The 19,916-nt window shown below is 40.2% G+C and overlaps 2 protein-coding genes and 1 long non-coding RNA gene across 9 annotated transcripts in view; 1 reads left to right on the top strand and 2 right to left on the bottom strand.

Moving 5' to 3' along the window:
• Nucleotides 1–1,064: 1,064 nt before the first annotated feature.
• LOC134293317 (GRAM domain-containing protein 2A-like) lies at nt 1,065–16,421 on the bottom strand. 2 transcript variants are annotated; one of them, XM_062960535.1, is made up of 12 exons: nt 16,069–16,421; nt 10,801–10,929; nt 8,368–8,458; nt 8,157–8,226; nt 6,664–6,767; nt 5,069–5,167; nt 4,905–4,976; nt 4,724–4,823; nt 4,542–4,616; nt 3,707–3,791; nt 1,807–1,914; nt 1,065–1,696 (listed from the first exon to the last, which is right to left on the bottom strand). In XM_062960535.1, coding segments are annotated over exons 1-12 (1,287 nt in total). In that variant the 3' UTR covers nt 1,065–1,695. The 2 variants fall into 2 exon arrangements, with proteins under 2 accessions (XP_062816605.1, XP_062816606.1); XM_062960536.1 differs by lacking the exon at nt 16,069–16,421 and adding an exon at nt 15,889–16,062.
• The window catches only part of LOC134293320 (uncharacterized), a 5,478-nt gene continuing 1,952 nt past the window's right edge, over nt 16,391–19,916 (top strand). The window contains exons 1-2 of one of the 6 annotated variants that reach the window (XR_010000302.1): nt 16,391–16,459; nt 16,520–17,807. This is a non-coding gene — a long non-coding RNA (uncharacterized LOC134293320). Of the gene's footprint in view, nt 17,808–19,916 lie in introns of all 6 variants that reach the window. The other 5 variants (XR_010000304.1, XR_010000303.1, XR_010000307.1 and 2 more) reach the window with 5 other exon arrangements.
• Nucleotides 18,437–19,916, bottom strand: part of LOC134293318 (protein-lysine 6-oxidase-like) — a 7,488-nt gene continuing 6,008 nt past the window's right edge. Inside the window, exons 5-7 of the mRNA XM_062960537.1 lie at nt 18,894–18,989; nt 18,698–18,813; nt 18,437–18,597 (exon numbers count right to left, since the gene is read on the bottom strand). Coding sequence (XP_062816607.1) covers nt 18,591–18,597; nt 18,698–18,813; nt 18,894–18,989 — 219 coding nt within the window. The 3' untranslated portion in view covers nt 18,437–18,590. The remainder of the gene's footprint in view (nt 18,598–18,697; nt 18,814–18,893; nt 18,990–19,916) is intronic.

Genomic DNA, 19,916 nt, shown 5'->3' with positions numbered 1-19,916 from the left:
ATTGACGACAACATGGTGTCTATGTTGACGACAACATGGCGTCTGTGTTGACAACACACTGTGTTGATGACAACATGGTGTCTATCTTGACAACGTGGCGTCTATATTGACGACAACATGGCGTCTATGTTGACAACACAGCGGATATATTCATGACAACATGGATCTATGTTGACGACAACATGGCGCCTATATTGATGACAACATGGATGTATGTTGACGACAACATGGCGCCTATATTGATGACAACATGGCATCTATGTTGACGACAACATGGCGTCTGTGTTGACAACACACTGTGTTGATGACAACATGGTGTCTATGTTGACAACATGGCGTCTTACGTTGACAACTTGGCGTCTATATTGACGACAACATGGCGTCTATGTTGACAACACAGCGGATATATTCATGACAACATGGCATCTATGTTGACGACAACATGGCGTCTATGTTGACGACAACATGGCGTTTATGTTGACAACACAGCGGATATATTCATGACAACATGGATCTATGTTGACATCATGGCGTCTACGTTGACAACATGGCATCTACGTTGACGACAACATGGTGTCTATGTTGACAACACAGCGGATATATTCATGACAACATGGATCTATGTTGACAACACAGCGGATTTATTCACGACAACATGGCATCTATGTTGACATCATGGTGTCTACATTGACAACATGGCATCTATGTTGACGACAACATGGTGTCTATGTTGACAACACAGCGGATATATTCATGACAACATGGATCTATGTTGACAACACAGCGGATTTATTCACGACAACATGGCATCTATGTTGACATCATGGTGTCTACATTGACAACATGGCATCTATGTTGACGACAACATGGTGTCTATGTTGACAACACAGCGGATATATTCATGACAACATGGATCTATGTTGACAACACAGCGGATTTATTCACGACAACATGGCATCTATGTTGACATCATGGCGTCTACATTGACAACATGGCATCTATGTTGACGACAACATGGTGTCTATGTTGACAACACAGCGGATATATTCATGACAACATGGATCTATGTTGACAACACAGCGGATTTATTCACGACAACATGGCATCTATGTTGACATCATGGCGTCTACATTGACAACATGGCATCTATGTTGACGACAACATGGTGTCTATGTTGACAACACAGCGGATATATTCATGACAACATGGATCTATGTTGACGACATGGCATCTATGTTGATGACAACATGGCGTCTATATTGACGACAACATGGCATCTATGTTGACATCATGGCGTCTACATTGACAACATGACATCTATGTTGACGACAGCAGATATATTCATGACAACATGGGTCTGTGTTGTTGATAACATGGCGTCTATATTGACGACAACATGGTGCCTACGTTGGTGACAACATAACTTTTTGACGCCATTTTTGGCGGTCAGTGTCCAGCTTCTATGTTGACGACATCACGGCGTCTACGTTGACGACAACACTGTGTTGACGACAACACTGTTGACGGCAACCTGGCGTCTATATTGACGACATCATGACGTCTACGTTCACAACTCAACTCCTGTGTTGACGACAACATATCTTTTGGGTGCCATCTTTGGCGGTCAAGCGTCCAGCTTCTGACCCGCAGGAAAGTGGCTCCGACTAGATCCCATCGCTCTCCGGTGGCTCAATACCTGTCGGGAAAGTCGGGGAAAGTCATTGGGGATCAATGGGACGATTAAGCCGAGACTTAGGTGGACGAGTCTGTATTATTATTATTATTATTATTATTATTATTACTCACTAATCCTGGAGGTCCAGTTCGGGCCAGGCGCCCATGGAGGTCAAGAGCTTCTCCAGCTGGACGATGCGCAACCCGATGTAACTCGAGGACAGGAGCAAGGCCAACACTCTGCGACAACAAATAAGATACACAACATATAAATATTAATATAATAACAATAATAATAATAATAATGGTGATGATCCTATGCCATACATTTCAATTGTGTGGTTCTCTTCTAATCTTTTTATATACTATTCTTTTTAATAGAGTATTTATTCCATTGACGTTTATCCTGTTTAGTTCCTGTTCAATTCATAAGAGAAACAACATATTAATATAATAATAATAATAATAATAATAATACGATGCCATACATTTCAATTGTTTGGTTCTCTTCTAATCTTTTTATATACTATTCTTTTTAATAGAGTATTTATTCCATTGACGTTTATCCTGTTTAGTTCCTGTTCAATTCATAAGAGAAACAACATATTAATATAATAATAATAATAATAATAATACGATGCCATACATTTCAATTGTTTGGTTCTCTTCTAATCTTTTTGTATACTATTCTTTTTAATAGAGTATTTATTCCATTGACATTTATCCTGTTTAGTTCCTGTTCAATTCATAAGAGAAACAACATATTAATATAATAATAATAATAATAATAATAATAATAATAATAATAATAATAATAATAATAATAATAATGGTGATCCTATGCCATACATTTCAATTGTGTGGTTCTCTTCTAATCTTTTTATATACTATTCTTTTTAATAGAGTATTTATTCCATTGACATTTATTCTGTTTAGTTCCTGTTCAATTCATAAGAGAAACAACATATTAATATAATAATAATAATAATAATACCATGCCATACATTTCAATTGTTTGGTTCTCTTCTAATCTTTTTATATACTATTCTTTTTAATAGAGTATTTATTCCATTGACATTTATTCTGTTTAGTTCCTGTTCAATTCATAAGAGAAACAACATATTAATATAATAATAATAATAATAATAATAATAATAATAATAATAATAATAATAATGGTGATGATCCTATGCCATACATTTCAATTGTTTGGTTCTCTTCTAATCTTTGTATATACTATTCTTTTTAATAGAGTATTTATTCCATTTACGTTTATTCTATTCGGCTCCCGTTCAATTTGTTTGCTTTCCTGTAGGAAAGCATAATAATAATAATAATAATAATAATAATAATAATAATAATCTCTCATTCCATTGCTTCGAGTCTTCCGTAGGAGAAGGAAGCATAATAATAATAATAATAATAATAATAATAATAATAATAATAATAATATCTTGTTCTGTTTCTTTGAGTCTCCCATAGGACACGGAAGCATAATAATAATAATAATAATAATAATAATAATAATAATAATAATAATAATAATAATGTCATTCTGTTGCTTTGAGTCTCCCGTAGGAGAGGGAATAATAATAATAATACTGTAATAATAATAATAATATCTTGTTCTATTGCTTCAAGTCTTCCATAGGAGAGGGAAGCATAATAATAATAATAATAATAATAATAATAATAAAATATCTCATTCTGTGGCTTCAAGTCTTCTGTAAGACAGGGAAGCATAATAATAATAATAATAATAATAATAATAAAATATCTCATTCTGTGGCTTCAAGTCTTCTGTAGGACAGGGAAGCATAATAATAATAATAATAATAATAATAATAATAATAATAATAATAATAATAAATCTCTCATTCTATTGCTTTGAGTCTCCCGTAGGAGAGGGAAGCGTAATAATAATAATAATAATAATAATAATAATAAATAATCAGTGCCACAATTTTGAATCCTGTTAGTTTTATCATTACGAGTTTATTCTATGAAATATTACATGGAGTTTTCTACTCACAAGACTAAATAGATGAGGATAATCGCATGGAGTGGGTTCGAATGCACCGTTGGCCTTTGCGAGGCCTTTGTTTCCTGTTCTTTTTCTGTTAAAAGAAAAGGAAATGCATCGATAGCGGCGAATAATTGCCGGAATACTATATTTTTGGATGTAGAAAAAGCACTCGACAACATACAATGGGCTTTGATACTTACTGATGATAATAATAATAATAATAATAATAATAATAATAATATTTGTCACCTACCTTATTTTCAGATGCAAAAAAAGCACTTGACGACATACAATGGGCTTTGATACTTGATGATGATGATGATTATTATTATTTGTCACCTACCTTATTTTCGGATACAGAAAAAGCACTTGATGACATACAATGGGCTTTGATATTTACTGATTATTATTATTATTATTATTATTATTTGTCACCTACCTTAGTTTTGGATGCAGAAAAAGCACTTGACAACCTACATTGGTTTTGACACTTTCAGATGCAGAAAAAGCACTTGACAACATACAATGGGCTTTGATACTTACTGAAGATAATTATTATTGTTATTATTTGTCACCTTATTTTCGGATGCAGAAAAAGTACTTGATGACATACAATGGGCTTTGATACTTATTGATGATGATGATAATAATAATAATAATAATAATAATTATTATTATTATTGATATTAATTGTCACCTACCCTAGTTTTGGATGCAGAAAAAGCACTTGACAACCTAAATTGGTTTTGACACTTTCAGATGCAGAAAAAGCACTTGACGACATACAATAGGCTTTGATACTTGTTGATAATAATAATAATAATAATAATTTTTCACCTACCTTTGCTATTTGCCACCTCTTCTTGCAAATCGTTTGGCATTTGTGTTGGCATCGTCACCGGCTCGTCCGGCTCGTCTGCAAAACGAGACGGCTTTGTCAATTAATTTTAGTTGTCCCAGGAATTACAACCGATCGTCATGTCAGGATCGAAACTAAATCGAGTAAAGACAACCGATTCTCACCTGATTCTTCATTAAGGGTTTCGTGCTCCGGTAAGGAATGATTCGAATCGGTTTCCTTCGACATCAGGAAGGGCGAGACGGGGCTATTTTGGCCGACGTCCTAGGAAAAAGAAACAAAGAAATAGTATCCGAGAGACTCCATCGGGAGTTGTAGTTTCCGACCCCGAAATGGTTGTGTTACCTGGAGGTGTTTACAAATAGAGCGTAGCAACTGGTAGGCGGATTCTCTGGACCGGAGGGATGAGAAAAGAAACTGGAGGAGAAATAGACCAATAATAATGGGATATTTCCAAGGACAGTTGAATCTCCTTTCTCCGAAATATTTAATATTTAGGATTTACTCACCTTTTCTCCTTCCGTTGTCCGGATGCAGATGGCGTTGGGCACCAAGAGAGCCGTATTGGTTTTCTTGAGGACGGTAATGGTTGGCACTGGGATGATCACCTAAAACCGGAAAATAATAACAACATCATATTCGTATTATTAGTTATTAATCTATATATATAAAAGAGTGATGGCATCACGGCGACCCACAAAACAACAAAACTACAGGCCCTCCAACCTCGAAATGTCTCGGAATGCGTATCAAAAAGCGAGAACAATCCGAAATAATTCCGATATACAATTCAAAACGATTTTTTGGACATGTCTACTATATATATAAAAGAGTGATGGAATCCTGGCGACCCACAAAACAACAAAACTACAGGCCCTCCAACCTCGAAATTTGACAACACAACCCATCATCCACGCCTCTAGGTTGATACAACAAAAAGAAAAGAAAAATAAAGTCCTAGAGAGAGAGGAATAATTGCTTTTATCCAATTGCTGCCAGTTAGAAGGCTAAGCTCCTCCAACTTGGTCTCCTAGCAACCCAATAAAAATAATAAAAAACACTAAAAATTAATACAATAAAATACGATAATAACAGAAAATAACTAAAAAATAATACAAGAAAATAATAAAATATAATCAATAAAAATATAACTTACAATAAAATTAATAAAAAATGCAAATAACATCAAATAAAAATTACACAACAATTTTTAACCAATACCACCACCACTTTGCCACAGCAACGCATGGCCGGGCACAGCTAGTTATCTTATATAATTATAATCATATTTTATTTTTATTATTTTATTATGACACAGCAAACAAGATAGATATGCTGGATTTTGTAATATTATTATCATTATTATTATTATTATTATTATTATTATTGTCATCAGTGGGCCAATGCACTAGTGTCATTATTATTAAAATTAATATTATATAAATTATTGTTATTTGATATAAGAATATATTATAATTATTATAAGTATATTATATAATCATAATCATTATTATTATTTAATATAAGAATATAATATAATATAATTATATAATCATAACCATATTATCATTCTTAATCATAATAATAATATTTATTATTATTTAATATAAGAATATAATATAATATAATTATATAATCATAATCATATTATTATTATTGCCAGTGGGGCCAATGTGCTAATGTCAATATATTTATAATATATAATATATTATTATTATTATTATTATTATTATTATTATTATTACTAACTGCCACTGGATCCAATGCGCTAATGTCAACATTATTATAATAGTATATTATATAATAATATATCGTTGTTGATATTATTGCCAGTGGGCCAACGTGCTAATGTCAATATTGTCATTATTATTATTATTATTATTATTATTATACTTTTCCCTCCTATAGGAAAGCAAATAAATTGAACGGGAACCGAATAGAACAGAATAAACGTAAATGGAATAAATATAATTAAAAAGCGAATGCAATAATATCCAAGAGAACAAAATCCATTAGAATAAGATACAGTAGAAAAGAATATGGGTGGGATGGTCAATATATTATTATTATTATTATTATTATTATTATTATTATTAGAAATTACCTTGACTTCTCTCCGGATCATGCTGCAGTAGAAACAGACGTGGTGCGGGGAGACGTATAAGCGTCCGTGGTAAGGGGCTTCGCGCTGCCAAGCACAGGAAAAGGCTGCCGGGCAAGATAATTGTAAAGATGTCATGATCATTGTGTTTTATTCATGATTGCTATGTTTAGGTTGACTGTTTAAGGTTATATATTTCAGCTATTCTTATACAGAAGCTGGGAGCCTCTAAGGCATGGCCAGGAAAAGGGGCGTGGCTTCACCTTGCTGGTGGAAGCCTTAGAATTCAAAATTTAGCAGTTGGAATTTAGCAGTTGGAGTTTGTCGGTTGAGCAGAGCAGTTGGTTCTGTTCAGTGAGAAAGGAGTGAGATCGAAATAAAGAGATTGTGGGAGGAAGTTGAGCAGCTAGAGAGTTTAGCGGAGAAGGGCTAAAATTAAAGTTGCTGAGCCTTTAGTAGGAATAACTAAAGAGCTGAGGTTACATCCCTAAGTCATAGAAGGACTAGGGTTAACCAGTTAAACTCCCCAGTCCAAGTTTGATCGGGTACAGATCAATTAAGTTCAAGAAGGACAGTATTCCTAACTGAAAGAAACAAGTCTTATAAAGCTAATACCATACTAAGCTCAGTGAAACGATTGAAAAGTCTTGCAACACTTACTGTACAGAAGTAACATCGTTCAACTTAAGTTATAACATTCTTGCAACCATCAAGCTTTGTACTATAAATAAACAAGTTACTGTTTCTTCAAATGTTGCTTATTATTTGAGCAAAGCATCTTTCAAAGGTGGTGGCAGCGACAACATAGAAAAGTGGAATACATAGAGGTAGAAGGTGAACCCTTCGCATTTTGGTGGCAGCGGTGGGATCCAAAAAGGTTCCATCCCTGTCATCACATCAAGTCTTCACATAATTGGTGGCAGCGGTGGGATCTGAAGGGATTCCATTCTCTGTCACGTCAAGTCATCACAATAATAAATTATTATTAAATTAAGTCATTAATAGATACAATCATCCCCCAACAAGGTCTTGGGAAAAATCTGAATTTAATACGAATCCGTAATGAAGCACGAATTTTTGGTTTACAGATGTTATGTTTAATTCTGTGTTTATGTTTTAAAAGGGTAAGTATTACAGTTATTGCATCTCAGCACTCAGACTGGTTGCCATGGAGAAGTAGGCGGAGTCAACAGCTGTTTAGTTGAAGAAGTGCAGAGTTTAAAAAAGAGAGTCAGTCTGTGCTCTGATGAGGCACAGGGAAGATTGATCCTAGGTTGAGGGGATCAAGGAGACTCAAGTGTTGATTTTGAGTCAGTTTTAAATAAGTTTGGTGACTTATTTAATGTAGTCTGTGTCCTGGTAAGGAACAGAGAGAATCTGTGATAGTATATCACAGGGGTGACTGTGGTTTGAAGTCACTGGATAGTCCAAGTTTCAGAACCTCAGTCGTTCATAGATCCTTACAAATACGGGCGAGACTGACGGAAACGGCTTACTGTCGATCAGCTCCTCGTCTTCGGAGAGGTCTCCAAACACTCGGTGGAAGTTCACGGCGTGTTTCATCAGCTTCGGAAAGAAGGAAACAGATGAGCCAATCATCGATATAAGGTAAACCCTATATGCCCTGAAAGCGCTTGATGCTGAGTGCTAAGCCGGGCCGGTCCTGGCTGGGATTTGGATGGGAGTCCGGCGACGGCTGGAACTTACGTTAGAGATGTTGGGCTCCGAGTTCCGGTGGTGGATCGGCACCGCTCCCTTGTCTCCTTCTTTGGGAAAAGACGGGTCGTATGTCTTAGAGCTGGAAAGAAGAGACCGACTGGAATATATATATATAATATGTATATGCATATGTGTGTGTATATGGATCACAATGGCGAGATTCCGAAATGCCGAACCTCCGGAAGTTTCCTTGGATGTCCCTGTGGCACCCATTGGTTTCATTGATGGGTGCCACAGGGTGATCCCGTCAACCCATTATAACAATTTGTCGCCCGCCGAACAGGTAGATAGAAAGTTAGATAAGTAGGTAGACAGGTAGATAGGTAGACAGGTAGACTAGATACATAGGTAGACAGACAGGTAGATAGACAAAACTGAAAGGTAGACAGGTAGGTAGAGGTAGACAGATGTAGACAAGTAATAAGGTAGATAGGTAGACTAGATACATTGGTAGGTAGGTAGACAGATAGGTAAGTAGACAGGTAGATAGACAAACTGAAAGGTAGACAAGTAGGTAGAAATGTAGACAGGTAGGTAGAAAGGTAGACAAGTAAAAAGGTAGGTAGACAGGTAGACTAGAAATAGGTAGGTAAATAGACAGGTAGACAAACTGAAAGGTAGACAGATAAAAAGGTAGACAGATAAAAAGGTAGACAGGTAGAAAGGTAGACAGAGATAGACAAGTAGAAAGGTACGTAGATAGACTAGATTCATAGTAGGTAGACAGACGGGTAGACGGGTAGATAGACAAACTGAAAGGTAGACAGGTAGGTAGAAAGGTAGACAAGTAGAAAGATAGGTACATAGGTAGACTCGATTCATAGGTAGGTAGACAGACAGGTAGACAGGTAGATAGACAAACTGAAAGGTAGACAGGTAGGTAGAAAGGTAGACAAGTAGAAATGTAGATAGGTAGACTCGATTCATAGATAGGTAGACAGGTAGATAGACAAACTGAAAGGTAGACAGGTAGGTAGAAAGGTAGACAAGTAGAAAGATAGGTAGATAGGTAGACTCGATTCATAGGTAGGTAGACAGACAGGTAGACAGGTAGATAGACAAACTGAAAGGTAGACAGGTAGGTAGAAAGGTAGACAGAGATAGACTAGATTCATAGTAGGTAGACAGACAGGTAGACGGGTAGATAGACAAACTGAAAGGTAGACAGGTAGGTAGAAAGGTAGACAAGTAGAAAGATAGGTACATAGGTAGACTCGATTCATAGGTAGGTAGACAGACAGGTAGACAGGTAGATAGACAAACTGAAAGGTAGACAGGTAGGTAGAAAGGTAGACAAGTAGAAATGTAGATAGGTAGACTCGATTCATAGATAGGTAGACAGGTAGATAGACAAACTGAAAGGTAGACAGGTAGGTAGAAAGGTAGACAAGTAGAAAGATAGGTAGATAGGTAGACTCGATTCATAGGTAGGTAGACAGACAGGTAGACAGGTAGATAGACAAACTGAAAGGTAGACAGGTAGGTAGAAAGGTAGACAGAGATAGACTAGATTCATAGTAGGTAGACAGACAGGTAGACGGGTAGATAGACAAACTGAAAGGTAGACAGGTAGGTAGAAAGGTAGACAAGTAGAAAGATAGGTACATAGGTAGACTCGATTCATAGGTAGGTAGACAGACAGGTAGACAGGTAGATAGACAAACTGAAAGGTAGACAGGTAGGTAGAAAGGTAGACAAGTAGAAAGGTAGATAGGTAGACTCGATTCATAGGTAGGTAGACAGGTAGATAGACAAACTGAAAGGTAGACAGGTAGGTAGAAAGGTAGACAAGTAGAAAGGTAGGTAGACTCGATTCATAGGTAGGTAGACAGACAGGTAGATAGACAAACTGAAAGGTAGACAGGTAGGTGGAAAGGTAGACAAGTAGAAAGATAGGTAGATAGGTAGACTCGATTCAAAGGTAGGTAGACAGGTAGATAGACAAACTGAAAGGTAGACAGGTAGGTAGAAAGGTAGACAAGTAGAAAGGTAGGTAGACTCGATTCATAGGTAGGTAGACAGACAGGTAGATAGACAAACTGAAAGGTAGACAGGTAGGTAGAAAGGTAGACAAGTAGAAAGGTAGGTAGATAGGTAGACTCGATTCAAAGGTAGGTAGAGAGACAGGTAGATAAACAAACAAAGGTAGAAAGGTAGGTAGTCAGGTAGAGATACAAATAGAAAGGTAGACAGAAAAACAGGTAGATAGAAAGGTAGACGGATAGAAAGGGAGATAGGTGGACAGGTAAATACTTAGGCCAATAGGTAGGAAGGTAGACAGGTAAACAAGTACATAGAATGGTAGATTGACATTTAGAAAGGTAGGTAGATTGACAGGTAGATAGATAGAAAGGTATCGTCTTCCCCAACCTCACACTCAACCGGGGATGATGGGAGACGTAGTCCAACCCGATCACTCACCGGGACAATGGCGGACGTGGCCCGTTGCGAAACCCCTCGGCGGGCGGCTCCTCCAGGCTTTGGGATTTCTTTTGCTCCGACATCTTCCTCTTGCTCTTCCTCGGCTTCCCGGGCGGATCGGGGTCGAAGCTGCGGAGGAGGAACGAGGCCCGGTCAACGGGGTGGAGTGGCCCTCCTCACCCCGGAGCTGTCGTCCTTACGAGTCGGTGCTTGTCGTGAATCGTCGGCCGAAGTCTCGTGTATCGATATACTTACGAACTTGATTCCGACTCCCGTTCTTTTCGGACACTTTTCCGGCGATGCTAAGCAACTACTAGGAGCTTTGGCCCCGAAAATTATAAATTATCATTTCCTAATTGGTTCCATCGTTAAAAAACATGGGGGGAAAGTTTATTAAACGGCGAAAATAAAATTGAGTGACATCCCGAAGCAGAATCCCAAACAAGGGCTGGACCGGGAAAGAGCCAGTCGGATCGGTTCCACATTCCAGGATCCTCCGCCCACGGATCCCCGTTTATCTGCTTACCTGGGTGTGAGGAGCATTTTTTTGGGACTGTCGATAGGTAGGTAGGTAGGCAGATAAATATAAAAGAGGGTAGTTAGATGGATAGATGGGTTCATAGGTACATAGGTACATAGGTAGGTAGATCTACAGATAGGCAGACACATACATAGACAGGTAGTAGACAGGTAAATAAAAAAGCAGGCCGATATACAATGTAGGTAGGTAGATCTACAGGTAGAAAGGCAAATAAGTCGAAAGGTAGGTTGGTAGATATACAGGTAGATAGATACGTATATAGACAGGTAATAGGTCAATAAAAAGGTTGATATACAAGGTAGGTAGGTAGATATACAGGTAGACACATACATAGACAGGTAAGTAGGTAGGTCAATAAAAAAGCAGGTTGATATACAAGTTAGATAGGTAGATAAATATAAAAGTGGGTAGTTAGATTGGGAGATGGATAGACAGGTACATAGGTAGGTAGATCTACAGGTAGGTAGGTAGATATACAGGTAGACACATACATAGGTAAGTAGGTAGACAGGTAGTAGGTCAATAAAAAAGCAGGTTGATATACAAGTTAGGTAGATAAATATAAAAGTGGGTAGTTAGATGGATAGATGGGTTCATAGGTACATAGGTAAGTAGATCTACAGATAGGCAGACACATACATAGACAGGTAGTAGACAGGTAAATAAAAAAGCAGGTCGATATACAATGTAGGTAGGTAGATCTACAGGTAGAAAGGCAAATAAGTCAAAAGGTAGGTTGGTAGATATACAGGTAGATAGATACGTATATAGACAGGTAATAGGTCAATAAAAAGGTTGATATACAAGGTAGGTAGGTAGATATACAGGTAGACACATACATAGACAGGTAAGTAGGTAGGTCAATAAAAAAGCAGGTTGATATACAAGTTAGATAGGTAGATAAATATAAAAGTGGGTAGTTAGATTGGTAGATGGATAGACAGGTAAATAGGTAGGTAGATCTACAGGTAGGTAGGTAGATCTACAGGTAGACACATACATAGGTAAGTAGGTAGACAGGTAGTAGGTCAATAAAAAGCAGGTTGATATACAAGTTAGATAGGTAGATAAATATAAAAGTGGGTAGTTAGATTGGGAGATGGATAGACAGGTACATAGGTAGGTAGATCTACAGGTAGGTAGGTAGATATACAGGTAGACACATACATAGACAGGTAAGTAGGTAGGTCAATAAAAAAGCAGGTTGATATACAAGTTAGATAGGTAGATAAATATAAAAGTGGGTAGTTAGATTGGGAGATGGATAGACAGGTAAATAGGTAGGTAGATCTACAGGTAGGTAGGTAGATCTACAGGTAGACACATACATAGGTAAGTAGGTAGACAGGTAGTAGGTCAATAAAAAAGCAGGTTGATATACAAGTTAGATAGGTAGAAGCTTTTCGGGGATAGATACGTATATAGACAGGTAGGTAGATATACAGGTAGAATGGCAGATAGGTTGATAGACAGGTAGACACAGGAAGGTAGGTAGATATACAGGTAGATAGATACGTATATAGACAGGTAGGTAGGTAGACAGGTAGATAGGCAGATAGTTTGATGGGTAGATAAAGGTAAGTAGATATACAGGTGGATACATATATAGACAGGTAGGTAGGTAGACAGGCCAATAGAAAGGCAGGTAGGTAGGTAGGTATACAGGTAGATACATAGGTAGGTAGACATAGGCAGGTCAATAGAAAGGCAGGTAGGTAGGTAGACAGAAAGGTAGGTAGGTAGGTAGGTAGATATACAGGTAGAATGGCAGATAGGTTGATAGACAGGTAGACACAGGAAGGTAGGTAGATATACGGGTTTCTTCTCACAAAAAGAAAGCCATCTTCAACCTCAGCAACATGGAATGGACGAAGGATTGGGGGAAATCCAACCCCAAATAGGGAAACAAGTTGTCCAGGAACACTTGGCCTCTCTAAACGAATTCAAGTCCCCAGGGCCAGATCAGCTACACCCAAGAGTACTGAAGGAACTAGCGGAAGTTATTTCAGAACCACTGGCAATTATCTTCGAGAGTTCTTGGAGAACGGGAGAAGTCCCAGCAGATTGGAGGAGGGCGAATGTGGTCCCTATTTATCTTCAAGAAGGGAAAAAAGAACGACCCAAACAATTACCAATGTCCGGTCAGCCTCACATCAATACCAGGCAAGATTCTGGAAAAGATCATTAAGGAAGTGGTCTGCGAACACTTAGAAACAAATGCGGTCATGGCTAATAGTCAACACGGATTTACCAAAAACAAGTCATGCCAGACTCATCTGATCTCTTTTTTCGATAGAGTTACGAGTTGGGTCGATACAGGGAATGCCGTGGATGTAGCGTGTCTGGATTTCAGTCAGGCCTTCGACAAAGTCCCCCACGACCTTCTGGCAAGGAAACTAGTCAAATGTGGGCTAGACAAAAGTACGGTTAGGTGGATCTGTCATTGGCTAAGCGAACGAACCCAAAGGGTGATTCTCACCAATGCATTGTCTTCATCATGGAAAGAAGTGACAAGTGGAGTGCCACAAGCAGGGCTCCGTCCTGGGCCCGGTTCTGTTCAGGATCTTGATGAACGACTTAGACGAAGGGTCAGAAGGCACGATCATCAAGTTTGCAGACGACACAAAACTGGGAGGGAGAGCCAACACTCCAGAAGACAGGAGCAGAATTCACAACGATCTTGACAGACTAGAGAGATGATTGGCCGAAACTCACAAAATGAAGTTCAACAGGGACAAAGGCAAGATATTCCACCATGGAAATCAAAGAGACAGAATGGGGGACGAGGCCTGGCTTGAGAGCAGTGTGTGCGAAAAAGACCTTGGAGTCCTCGTGGGGAGGAAGGTGAACATGAGCCAGGAATGTGATGCGGCTGCTAAAAAAGCCAACGGGATTCTGGCCTCATCAAGAGGGGAATAGCGTCTAGATCCAGGGAGGTCCTGCTCCCCCTCTTTCTATTCTGCCTTGGTCAGACCACGTTACCTGGAATCACACTGTGTCCAATTCTGGGCACCGCAGATGAAGGGAGATGTTGACAAGCTGGAAAGCGTCCAGAGGAGGGAGACTCAAATGATGAAGGGTCTGGAGAACAAGAATCCCTATGAGGAGCGGCTGAAAGAGCTGGGCATGTTTAGCCTGCAGAAGAGAAGGCTGAGAGGAGACATGATGAGGGCCATGTACAAATACGTGAAGGGAAGTTATAGGGAAGAGGGAGGGAGCTTGTTTTTTAGACTAGGACACGGAACAATGGCTTCAAACTACAGGAAAGGAAGGAGATTCCACCTGAACATCAGGAAGAACTTCCTCACTGTGAGAAGGGCTGTTCAGCAGTGGAACTCTCTCCCCGGGGCCGTGGTGGAGGCTCCTTCCTTGGAGGCTTTTAAGCAGAGGCTGGATGGCCATCTGTCGGGGGTGCTTTGAATGCGATTTCCTGCTTCTTAGCGGGGGGTTGGACTAGATGGCCCTTGAGGTCTCTTCCAACTCTACTATTCTATGAATCTATGATTCTATACAGGTAGATAGATACGTATATAGTCAGGTAGGTAGGTAGACAGGTAGATAGGCAGATAGTTTGATGGGTAGATAGAAAGGTAAGTATACAGGTAGATACATATATAGACGGGTAGGTAGGTAGACAGGCCAATAGAAAGGCAGGTAGGTAGGTAGGTAGGTATACAGGTAGATACATACATAGGTAGGTAGACATAGGCAGGTCAATAGAAAGGCAGGTAGGTAGGTAGACAGAAAGGTAGGTAGGTAGGTAGGTAGATATACAGGTAGAATGGCAGATAGGTTGATAGACAGGTAGACACAGGAAGGTAGGTAGATATACAGGTAGGTAGATACGTATATAGACAGGTAGGTAGATATACAGGTAGATAGATACGTATATAGACAGGTAGGTAGATATACAGGTAGGTAGATACGTATATAGACAGGTAGGTAGTAATACAGGTAGATAGATACGTATATAGACAGGTAGGTAGGTAGACAGGTAGATAGACAGATAGGTTGATAGACAGGTAGACACAGGAAGGTAGGTAGATATACAGGTAGATAGATATGTATATAGACAGGTAGGTAGGTAGACAGGTAGATAGACAGATAGGTTGATAGACAGGTAGACACAGGAAGGTAGGTAGATATACAGGTAGATAGATACGTATATAGACAGGTAGGTAGGTAGACAGGTAGATAGGCAGATAGTTTGATGGGTAGATAGAAAGGTAAGTAGATATACAGGTAGATACATATATAGACAGGTAGGTAGATAGACACAGGTAGAAAGGCAGATCGGTAAATACACGGGTAGTTAGAAAGATAGGTAGATAGAAAGGCAAATAGGCAAATACACAGGTATACAGAAAGGTAGGTAGACAGGTAAATAGAAAGATAGGTATACAGGTAGATGGACTAGTAGGTAGAGAAGCAGATCTATCTACCTACCTATTTACTTATTACGCCCCTCACCTGTCCAGGCTTCGAAATGGTAATCACAACGTACAGGTAGATATACAGGTAGGGAGAAGGGTCCCAGGTGTACTCACAGGTGGGTGGGCCGGCCTGGAGGGTCCTTGCTGGTCTCCATGGCCTCCTCCTCCTCCTCCTCCGCCCTTCCTCCTTCTCTCTCTCTCTCTCTCTCTCTCTCTCTCTGGCTCCGATCCAGGGTCCAAAGGTCCTTCTTGCCAGGAACTCACCTGCTGTGAGAGGAAGGAGGCCGAACTCACCTGCCCAGGAGGAGGAGGAGGAGGAGGAGGAGGAAGCCAAGCCCAAGTTGCCTGGAGACGGACTCGCATCCTTCCCAGTTTCTAGGGAGACGGGCAGCAGGGGGGCGGATGGCTCTTCCCGGGAAATTGTCATCACGAGGATGACGTGTCCCCAAATAGGGACCCCAGATAGAAAGGTATGTAGACAGGTAAGTAGATAGACTCAGGTAGAGAGAAAGATAGAAAGACAAGTAGATAAGAGAGAGAGGTAGACAGGTAGGTACATAGAAAGGTAGATAGTTGGATAGGTCGATAGGTAGATAGGTAGGTAGACAGATGGATAGGTAGGTGGACAGGTACGTAAATAGGTACATAGGTAGATAGACAGGTAGGAAGACAGGTAGGTCAGTAGGTAGAAAGATGGACAGATAGGTGGACAGATACGTAGATAGGTAGGTAGATAGGTCAGTAGGTAGAAAGATGGACAGGTAGGTGGACAGATACGTAGATAGGTAGGTAGATAGGTCAGTAGGTAGAAAGATGGACAGGTAGGTGGACAGATACGTAGATAGGTAGGTAGATAGGTCAGTAGGTAGACAGATGGACAGGTAGGTGGACAGGTAGGTAGATAGGTAGGTAGATAGGTCAGTAGGTAGAAAGATGGACAGTTAGGTGGACAGGTAGGTAGATAGGTAGGTAGAAAGACGGACAGGTAGGTAGGTAGACAGGTAGGTAGACAGATGGACAGGTAGGTGGACAGGTACGTAGATAGGTAGGTAGATAGGTCAGTAGGTAGACAGATGGACAGGTAGGTGGACAGGTACGTAGATAGGTAGGTAGATAGGTCAGTAGGTAGACAGATGGACAGGTAGGTGGACAGGTACGTAAATAGGTACATAGGTAGATAGACAGGTAGGAAGACAGGTAGGTCAGTAGGTAGAAAGATGGACAGGTAGGTGGACAGATACGTAGATAGGTAGGTAGATAGGTCAGTAGGTAGACAGATGGACAGGTAGGTGGACAGGTACGTAAATAGGTACATAGGTAGATAGACAGGTAGGAAGACAGGTAGGTCAGTAGGTAGAAAGATGGACAGGTAGGTGGACAGATACGTAGATAGGTAGGTAGATAGGTCAGTAGGTAGAAAGATGGACAGGTAGGTGGACAGGTAGGTAGATAGGTAGGTAGATAGGTCAGTAGGTAGAAAGATGGACAGTTAGGTGGACAGGTAGGTAGATAGGTAGGTAGAAAGACGGACAGGTAGGTAGGTAGACAGGTAGGTAGACAGATGGACAGGTAGGTGGACAGGTACGTAAATAGGTACATAGGTAGATAGGTAGGTAGACAGGTAGGTCAGTAGGTAGAAAGATGGACAGGTAGGTGGACAGATACGTAGATAGGTAGGTAGATAGGTCAGTAGGTAGAAAGATGGACAGTTAGGTGGACAGGTAGGTAGATAGGTAGGTAGAAAGACGGACAGGTAGGTAGGTAGACAGGTAGGTAGACAGATGGACAGGTAGGTGGACAGGTACGTAAATAGGTACATAGGTAGATAGGTAGGTAGACAGGTAGGTCAGTAGGTAGAAAGATGGACAGGTAGGTGGACAGATACGTAGATAGGTAGGTAGATAGGTCAGTAGGTAGAAAGATGGACAGTTAGGTGGACAGGTAGGTAGGTAGAAAGACGGACAGGTAGGTAGGTAGACAGGTAGTTAGACAGATGGACAGGTAGGTGGACAGGTACGTAAATAGGTACGTAGGTAGATAGACAGGTAGTAGACAGGTAGGTCAGTAGGTAGAAAGATGGACAGGTATGTGGACAGATACGTAGATAGGTAGGTAGATAGGTCAGTAGGTAGACAGGTGGACAGGTACGTAGACAGGTAGGTAGGTAGAAAGATGGACAGGTAGGTGGATAGATACATAGGTAGGTAGGTAGGTAGATAGGTCAGTAGGTAGAAAGATGGACAGGTAGGTGGACAGATAGGTAGATAGACAGGTAGGTAGATACATCGGTAGGTAGAAAGATGGACAGGTAGGTGGACAGGTACATAGACAGATAGGTAGATACGTCGGTAGGTAGAAAGATGGGACAGTTAGGTGGACAGGTACATAGATAGACAGGTAGGTAGAAAGACAGGTAGGTAGATAGACAGGTAGGTAGATAGACAGGTAGGTACATAGGTCAGGAAGTAGAAAGATGAAGGAGCACATATCAAGTGGTGCAATGTTCACGTTTGGCCACACGATGGCAGCAAAGACAAGGGGCTGAGACTGCATTTCAATGGAAAAGGGAATGGAGGGTGTCATGCCCCAATGTGTCCACACGGTGGCGCCAAGGAGCAGCTTATTAGAATTACAAGAAATAAACAAACCGAGCCGGAGCAGATAATTGGACACAAGGAATGCCAGAAAGAGAGTTTTTTTAATAGGATTGGAAACAGGTCATTTCTGGAAAAAATGCTTCAAGCTCTGTGACGAAATATGGCTTTCCTCCCCCCATTTCGGTTTTCCATTTTGGGACGTGGATCCACGGGTTCTCCTTAGAAGCTTTTCGGGGAGAAAGAAAGAGAGAAAATATTATTATTTTTATTAGTCTCTGCTCGGCTCAAAGCTCCCCACTTCCGCCACCATCGTCCACTCGTTCCACCTTGAGATCCGGCAGTCCCGCGTGTCGGCGTGTGTTCCCGTGTAGGTGACGTCGCAGCGCACGATGTTGTTGCTGAAGTCCGACTCGTCCACCAGGAAATCCGGATTGACCGTCACCTTCGGAGGAGAGAAACTGCCACTCATTCCCCTCCTTTGGGGACGATGGGATATGTAGTCCCGCCCCAAACGTTTCTTACCTTGAGGGTGTAGTTTCCCGGTGGGACGTCGGTGATGTCGATCCATTGGCAGTCGATGTTGGCGTGGTAGGTGTCGTAGCATCCGGGGCTCAGGCCCTGCGGGGAGAGTGAAAATAATAGCGTATGCTTGCCAACCGAAATAATACCGCCTTTCTCTATTGCAAAGTATACTTAGGTGTGAGCTTTTCACATCACAACGTATTCCTAGCTGATATCTTTTCACCTATTTACATGTCTTTCACATCACAAGTGGTCTTTAGTCCAAATGGCATGATTATATTATTATTATTATTATTATTATTATTATTATTATTATTATTATTATTTACTACTTACTGGGGATGATATTATCATTATTATTATTATTATTATTATTATTATTATTATTATTATTAGAAGTCTCCTCCGCCTTTTTCCGTTGCACTCTATACTTTGCGAGTGAGCTTTTCACATCGGGAGCGTTCTGTAGTCCGAACGGCATAACACTGCTATCGAAGTTGCCTTTCAGGGAGAGGCGAATAGAACAAAAGGCTCCTCTGCCTTTATCGGTTGCACAGTATACTTTGCTTGCGAGCTTTGGGCATCCCAAGCAATTCTTAATGCAAAAGGAGTGGGTATGGTTGCCAACAAAAATATGATAGAAGGCTCCTCTGCCTTTATCAGTTGTACAATATACTTTGCTTGTGAGCTTTGGGCATCCCAAGCGTTCCTCAATGCAAAAGGAGTGGGTATGAGAGAGAGTTCTTCTCTCACCCTGGACTTTCCACAGATATATAAACCTTCCTTGTTTAGTTTCTCCATACCTCACAACCTCTGAGGATGCCTGCCATTGATGTGGGTGAAACGTTAGGAGAGAATACTTCTGGAACATGGCCAGACAGCCAGGAATACATACAACAACCCAGTGTATATGGTTGCCAACAAAAATATGATAGAGGGCTGCTCCGCCTTTATCAGTTCAATTGTGTACTTTGCTTGTGGGCTCTTCGCATCAGGGATGTTGTGTAGCCCAAACGGCATGTC

The sequence above is a fragment of the Anolis carolinensis genome, unplaced genomic scaffold (genome assembly GCF_035594765.1).
Source record: "Anolis carolinensis isolate JA03-04 unplaced genomic scaffold, rAnoCar3.1.pri scaffold_7, whole genome shotgun sequence".
Classification (NCBI taxonomy): domain Eukaryota; kingdom Metazoa; phylum Chordata; class Lepidosauria; order Squamata; family Dactyloidae; genus Anolis; species Anolis carolinensis.
Note: the sequence above shows the minus strand (reverse complement) of the source record. Positions and strands in the feature narration are given on the sequence as shown.

Coding starts and splice junctions, on each gene's coding strand:
- LOC134293317 (XM_062960535.1), bottom strand. CDS start 16,421: ATGTACCTATTTACGTACCTGTCCACCTACCTATCCATCTGTCTACCT. Junction 10,930..16,068: donor CTCCTCCTCCTCCTGGGCAG/GTGAGTTCGGCC, acceptor CCTCCTCCGCAG/CTTCGACCCCGATCCGCCCG. Junction 4,617..4,723: donor AACCCTTAATGAAGAATCAG/GTGAGAATCGGT, acceptor CTCGTTTTGCAG/ACGAGCCGGACGAGCCGGTG.